Source organism: Gossypium hirsutum, chromosome A10 (genome assembly GCF_007990345.1).
Source record: "Gossypium hirsutum isolate 1008001.06 chromosome A10, Gossypium_hirsutum_v2.1, whole genome shotgun sequence".
NCBI lineage: Eukaryota > Viridiplantae > Streptophyta > Magnoliopsida > Malvales > Malvaceae > Gossypium > Gossypium hirsutum.
This window is the reverse complement of record NC_053433.1, coordinates 104238831-104246470: the sequence shown is the minus strand read 5'-3', so window position 1 is coordinate 104246470 and position 7640 is coordinate 104238831. Positions and strand designations below refer to the sequence as shown.

General features: G+C 30.4%; 1 protein-coding gene across 1 annotated transcript; it reads left to right on the top strand.

The window, feature by feature from the left end:
• The first annotated feature begins 3729 nt into the window (after nucleotides 1-3729).
• LOC107896429 (protein NRT1/ PTR FAMILY 5.1) lies at nucleotides 3730-7539 on the top strand. The gene is made up of 4 exons (XM_016821595.2): nucleotides 3730-3971; nucleotides 4291-4508; nucleotides 5259-5815; nucleotides 6583-7539. The coding sequence occupies exons 1-4, from the start codon at nucleotides 3869-3871 to the stop codon at nucleotides 7454-7456; spliced, it is 1752 nt and encodes a 583-aa protein (XP_016677084.1). The 5' UTR covers nucleotides 3730-3868; the 3' UTR covers nucleotides 7457-7539.
• Nucleotides 7540-7640: the final 101 nt, after the last annotated feature.

Sequence of the window (7640 nt, the reverse complement as noted above, 5' to 3'; positions counted from 1 at the left end):
AACATTATTAATACTAAAAATATTATCACAACTATATACATGTGGAAATCACGTATTTAGAACAAAGGCTTGTGTTTAAAAACAACATATAATAAATAATAAAAAGACGTGTGTTTAAAAACAACATATAATAAATAATAAAAAGTATCGTTTGGAACTAATTAATAGTAACATATGAAATATGTTCAATATTAAAATGAAAAAAAAGATTAAATTGTAAGAAAAATGAAATTTAAACACAAAAACACATCATATTAGGAATACTAAATGAATATAGTTTATCGTTGTTTTGGCATTAATCCTAAATTGGTGTCGAGTTAATTTGTGACACTAAATCAACAACATTATTTTTACTAGAAATCTTATCACACGCGTATATGTATGGAAATCACGTATTTAAAACACGGACGTGTGTTTAAAAACAACATACAATAAATGATAAAAAGTATTGTTTAGAACTAATTAATAGTAACATGTGAAATATATACGATGTTAAAATGAAAAATTAGAATCTTAATATACAAAAATTTACATAAAAATACATTTATTAAAGTTTCATATAAAGTTGAAAAATTGTTTTAGTTCAAATGGTAAATAAAAATGTTTAATATGTTGAAAAAAATATAATTTTTGGAAACTTTGAGGCATATTCTCGATTGGTAAAGGCAGAGAGCTGAATCAGAAAATTACGGTTTTTATATTTTACTCCATGAGACCTTTACAACAGTATATCATATGCTCAAAATGCTGGAATGATGAATGAGAAATTGATGCTCAAAGTAAGCTACTCGTGAATTATGTTGAGGAAAATGAAAAGCATTAGTTTCACATTGATTTGGAATCAAGTGTGGAACTTGTATATATATATAAATCAACTTGTTAATTATTGAATGACTAAACTAATGATTTTCCTTACACAAAAAAGGGGTGCAAAGCTAAATCTATTAGAGTTCGGGGTGACTTGCATAACATGGGCAACGCAAAATATCAAGGCTTGTGGATATTTTAGTCTAATATACGTATTTTATTTTTCTTGGCAATATTATACAAAATTTGTTTTAAAAGGACAAATATATCGATTTGATTTTATTCCAATCAGATTAATTTTCTATTTGATTTGATTTTATTCAAATTGATTTAAAGGCTCCTTTAATGCAGATTTGTAGCTTTATTATATTGAATGCCTATAAAAGCTTTAGAGACACACAACGAATTTATTTCACCCTAAAAAACACTTTTCTGTTTCTCTCCAAATTTTCAAATGTTTCAGTAATAGAAGAAGACAACGTTTGTTTGTTAATCACTGCAGAGGTACTACTGCCGCGATCAATTTGTAGTTGTAACCTGGGAGACAGACGACCAACATTTTTCCAAGTACCATAGGAGCGGTCGAATCTGTCTTAAAGAAACTGTGAAAACAGGCCTCAACATCTAATAAAACTCGATTCCCTTATTCCATTTCTCGTTTTCTCAAAAAATCTTGTTTATTTAATTGTTTTCAAATCTGATGTTTTAAATAAATATAAATATAAATATTTATTTAATTTGTTTTATTTTAAATATGGTGTTTTACATAAATATAAATATTTGTTTATATTATTTATTTAGATATTGTATTTAATATAAATATTTATAATTATATTTGTTCGCTAACATGTTTTATCCAACATAATATGCATTGTGTCCCTATTTCTAATCTCATTATTGATAAATATTTATTGATTTATAAAAATATATAAAGACAAAAATATCCACATAATTATGTAACTTGCTTTGCAAATTAAATGATTTTTTGGTAGTCCCTAACTGAGTTGAGACCCGATTGGTGAATAACACCAACACAATAAAAAGTTTAATAAATATTATAGATACACAATTTTATAAAAATATATATAACAAATATATTTATTAAAGTTTCGTATAAAAACAAAAATTTGATTTAGTTCAAATGGTAAATGAAAATGTTTTATATGCATGGTATCTTTGGTTCAAAATTCATTATGAATAATTTTTATTGATTTATAAAAATATAAAGATACAAAAATACTCAAATAATTATATAACTTACTTAGCAAATAAAATAATTTTTGGTAATTTTCTAACTAGATTGAAGTCCGATTTGATGAATGACGCTAATTGAATAAAAAACGTTAATAAAGAGTATAAATATATAAACACAAATTTAAAAAAACTTTTCAAGTAACAAAATTAACATTTATTATTAACTTCAAATCATAATTAAAATCTAAATTAAAATAAAATGAAATTTTAAACTTTTTTCTTAGTGATTTTTTGCTACTGAATAAAAATACCTAATCATTGAATGTTGATGCATCTCCTTTTTATTAGTATTACCTTTATATATAGAAATCTATGATATATATATATATAAGTTTAGAAAAAAAAATTGATTTATTAAGGTATCTATTAGAGTAAGTTCAAGTCACGAGTTTTAAAGTTATTATATACCAGGGGCGAATTTAGGGGCAGGGGCCCCCTTAAAATGGAAAATTTTTCATTTAGGCCTTTTAAGATTTTTAAAATTTTAAATTAGTACAGGTAAAATTGTACGTTGCCCCCCTAAAAATGATAAAATTTTGATTTAATCCTTTAAAAATTATAAAGATATAGACTATTAAAATTTTGAAATTGCACTTTTACTATCATAAAAATTATAATTTAATTTCGGCCCCTAAAAATATTTTCTTACTTCACCCCTACTACATACCAAGAGTAAGGAAAATAATATTTACTATTAAACTTTTGCATAGACAAAAATAATATTTATTATTAAATTGATATTTTTTTAAAAAGATTATTAAATTAACATTAGAATAATAATTTAATAACAAAATTAATAAATACAATATAATATCCTCAATCTAATATTTAATCTATAAATTAAAATAAATATAATTTGAAAATTTTAAAAGATAAAACCTAAACTCTATTTTCTATATAAATTATTATATATATTATTAATTATTATTATTTTGGGTTTTTTGGTTTTTACATTAGTAAGTTGGTGACAAAAAAGAAAAAATTGAATAGTTGAGTGACCATTTTGTAACTTTTCAAAGTTAGATGACTAAAAAAAATTATTAATAATTGGGTGACTATTTTGTAACTTTAAATAATTAGGTGACCAAAAAAAAACCATAGTTTAGTGGCTACTAATGTAAATTATCCTAATTTATTTTAAGTTTCAAAATAATATTATTTAATGCATTGATAATATAAATTTATTTATATCAATTTTATATACATAAAAAAAAAGCTAAAATAGTAAAAAGTATGGGTTTACAACATCTTCATCTTTTAAAGTTGTGCAAATAAATTTTTTTTTAACATTGTAGAATTACTTTAATGTTGCTTTGTTATTTTTTATTATCATGTTTTGTATATTTTAATTATTTTTATAATGGTTACATACATTAAGTATCTAAAATAAAAATATTTATCAAATAATTAATTAATATGTATATTCACTCGTAATATATTGTGATCTAATGAACATCTAATGGTAAAACACAGAGGAGATATAATTCGAATTTTGAAGACAACGTTATTGAAAAGAACAATTATGAACCATTAATATAAACTATAAAATAAATATGAAAAGTAAAATTAACTCAAAATTTTAAATGTTAAATTTAATATAGATAAAAATATTTTATATTTTGTAAACCATAACCCAGCTTTCTATATAAAGGGCAGGCTTTGACGTTGTGTGTTTAGAAATTAGAGCGAGTGAAAGCTTTCACTATACCTTTTGCTTATAATAAGCTGAACCAAGTCGTCTTCTTCGTCTTATTATTATTATCTTGCTTCACTGCTTCCACCATTCCTCTATAGCTTCTCTAATCTAATGGAAACCAAAGGTTATACCCAAGATGGCACTGTTGATCTTCGTGGCCGTCCCGTGCTTGCCTCTAAAACTGGAAAATGGAGAGCCTGTGCTTTCCTTGTTGGTAAGAAACCGTCACCCTTTTCCCTTCTAACTTAGTTCATTTCATAGTGGATTATCATAGAATCCATTATGTCTGCAAGCACGATAAACCTGATCCTATTTTCAACTAGTATTTTCCCCTTGTTTGCTCATTTGCATTTCCTTGCCAAACAGTTTATCATACAAAAGTAGATTCGTCAATAGCTGTTGTCTGGTGACTAAGTTTTATTCTTGACAGAAAATTACCACAAAAATGAAATGTTCTTATGGTATTTGATTTTATGTTTCTTCAGTCGTGTATTCTGCTTGAAGTCTAATACGTAATGTTTATGTGTGAACAGGATATGAAGCATTTGAAAGGATGGCTTTCTATGGAATAGCTTCAAACTTAGTGAACTACTTGACCACCCAACTTCATGAAGATACAGTTTCATCTGTTAGAAATGTGAATAACTGGTCAGGATCGGTCTGGATTACACCAATTATCGGAGCATACATTGCAGATACTTACTTGGGTCGTTTCTGGACTTTCACCGTTTCATCTCTCATCTATGTCGTGGTAAATCACCAATTATTTCATTTCTTTCCCTCTTCGATATTCATTCCAATTCATCATGATAATATTCCTTACATCTCCAATCATAGTTAACACCACTTGAGCCGGTGACGATTAAAACCATGTTTGACTCTGATCAGAAAGGCACTCTCCAAGGTCACATAAATCCAAAATGTATCTTAGCTAATGATGAGGTTTATATTCACTATATCTTCATCCACCAAGGAGGTCGTAACATTTGTTTGGACCATATTTCTAGATACCTACTATCAGAAGGCAAATTGGGTTCAGTCATCTTTTTGTTAGTTATTGTGGGTCCAATGAATACTAAGTTATTTACTAGCCTTCACTAACATTCATATTAGCCACTGCTTTATAATTTGTTCTCCAACAAAGCATAAATGATTTTCATTAGAGCCACAATAGAAGATTCCGTCTTGTCTTCTTTTTCTTTTTGCTCTTAATATTAGGACACTATTCTATTCTAGTATTTAAATTCATTGAATAATTGACCATTAGAATGAGAACCGACATGAATTAATTTGTATTCATTTGATAAGTACAGAAAATTGTTCCTAGTGCTAGAGGGAACTTGATTTGACTTGCATGTACTCATTAAACAATGAATGGTGCATTATTTAATACTTGTGAACATGAGTTTTTTACTTTTCCCTTTAATTTCTTTCATTTTAAAATACGTTGCATTGATGCATTTAACTCAGTTGATTAATGTCATGGTGAAATGTGAAACAGGGAATGATATTGCTGACAACAACAGTTTCAATGAAATCACTGAGGCCGACTTGCACAGATGGTATTTGTAACAAGGCCTCAACTCTACAAATAGTGTTTTTCTATACATCACTTTACACCATAGCCATAGGAGCAGGGGGAACAAAACCCAACATATCAACCTTTGGGGCAGACCAGTTTGACGATTTCAATCCCCAAGAAAAGGAGCACAAAGTCTCCTTCTTCAATTGGTGGATGTTTAGCTCTTTCTTGGGTGCCTTGGTTGCCACTCTTGCCCTTGTTTACATTCAAGAAAACTTGGGTTGGGGACTTGGCTATGGCATCCCAACAGTTGGTCTCCTCTTCTCACTCTTTGTGTTTTATCTTGGGACCCCAATTTACAGACACAAAGTGAAGAAGACTAAAAGTCCTGCTAGGGACCTTATTCAAGTCCCCATTATCGCCTTTTGGAATCGAAAACTTCAGGTCCCTAACCACCCATCTCAGCTTCATGAACATGAGCCTCAACAGTACATCAACAGTGGGAAAAGGCAAGTCCATTACACTCCTATTTTCAGGTGAGTTTTCCCACTGTAACATTCAACTGTAGTATCAAATTTTCCACTGTTATGAGATAACATAAAACAAAAAAGCATGGAATCTGTTTAAGTGCATGGTCAGTTTGAATTAGTACAAGATTCCAAAGTGCAAAGTGCTTTAAATCCATGGTGCTAGAAACAGGTGCAATGGGGCCTGCAAAGTCATGTACATAGCTACCAATGTTGTTAGACCCCGTAGTAAGCAACTCGGTATCCCTTAAGTAAGATCTCAGTTTCAAGTTTTATAAACCGAGAAAATAGTTGTCAAAAGAGTTTTTTTTCACATTTGGGGTCTAACCTGACTTGACTTTAGAAAAGACCAGGCATAATGTAACTACCGAATATTCGACTTAAAACAATGAATTCATATGCAGAGCTAGAAAATCTCCAGTGCCAAATGCCAAAGTGGGGCTTATTGTGCAGAATTTGATGGCCATTTGGTTAATAAATTCCTTCCACGTGAAATTGTTTTAGCACTCCTTTTTAGATACCTTTAACGATCAATGGCCATAATCTGTTGAGGGTGGAGGGACCAAGTTGGTTTCTGATGAATATGGGTGGGGGGGTTAACATTACAGTGAAATGGTGCGCCCAGCTGGCCCCACCACATGGATTTATCAACAAAACCAGACAAATGAGTTGTGGAAAGTGTGGTGGATTCCGTAATTGCATTGCAATGCAATAAGTTAACATGGCCTATGAAATCATCTTATTTTGATGGCGTTTTCATTCATTTGTGTTTGCAGATTCTTGGACAAGGCAGCAGTGAAAGATGGCAACTCAAGTAAGCCACCTTGCACTGTAACTCAAGTGGAAGGAACCAAGCTTGTTCTTGGAATGCTTTTAATATGGCTAGTAACCTTAATCCCCAGCACAATATGGGCTCAAATAAACACATTATTTGTGAAACAAGGCACCACCATGGACAGAAGCTTAGGTTCAAGCTTTCAAATCCCAGCAGCTTCACTTGGGAGCTTTGTCACATTCTCCATGCTCCTCTCCGTACCAATGTACGACTGCTATTTTGTACCATTCATGCGTCGAAAAACCGGAAATCCTAGAGGAATAACTCTTCTTCAAAGGCTCGGCATTGGATTTGTCATCCAAATTGCCGCCATTGCTATAGCATACGCAGTCGAGGTTCGAAGAATGCATGCCATAAGAATGCATCAGATCATGGGACCTAAGGAAACTGTCCCGATGAGCATATTCTGCCTGTTGCCTCAATATGTACTGCTAGGGATTGCTGATGTGTTTAATGCCATTGGACTGCTAGAATTTTTCTATGACCAGTCACCAGAAGACATGCAAAGCCTAGGGACAACATTTTTCACCAGTGGAATTGGTGTTGGGAACTTCTTAAACAGCTTTTTAGTAACAGTGGTGGATAAAATTACAGGCAGAGGAAATGGCAAAAGCTGGATTGGTGACAACTTGAATGACTCTCATTTAGATTACTACTATGGGTTCCTTTTGGTCATATCAACCCTTAACTTAGGGGCCTTTCTTTGGGCATCAAGTAAATATGTCTACAAAAGAGAAACCATAGAATTCAATGAGGGTTGTATTGAACTGGAGAGTAAAGCCTTAGAGATATCTCCACTAGGATTACAAGTATAAATATATATATTGAAAAGATGGTAAGTGGTAGGAAAAGGTATTATGTTCGTGATAAATGATATGTGCAGCAATTAATGTTTTCATTTCTACTTTAATGAGGAAGTAGATATATTCAATTCTAACAATGCAAACTATATATATCATACATCAAAACAATTAGAGAATTGAAATTGAAGAATGAAGA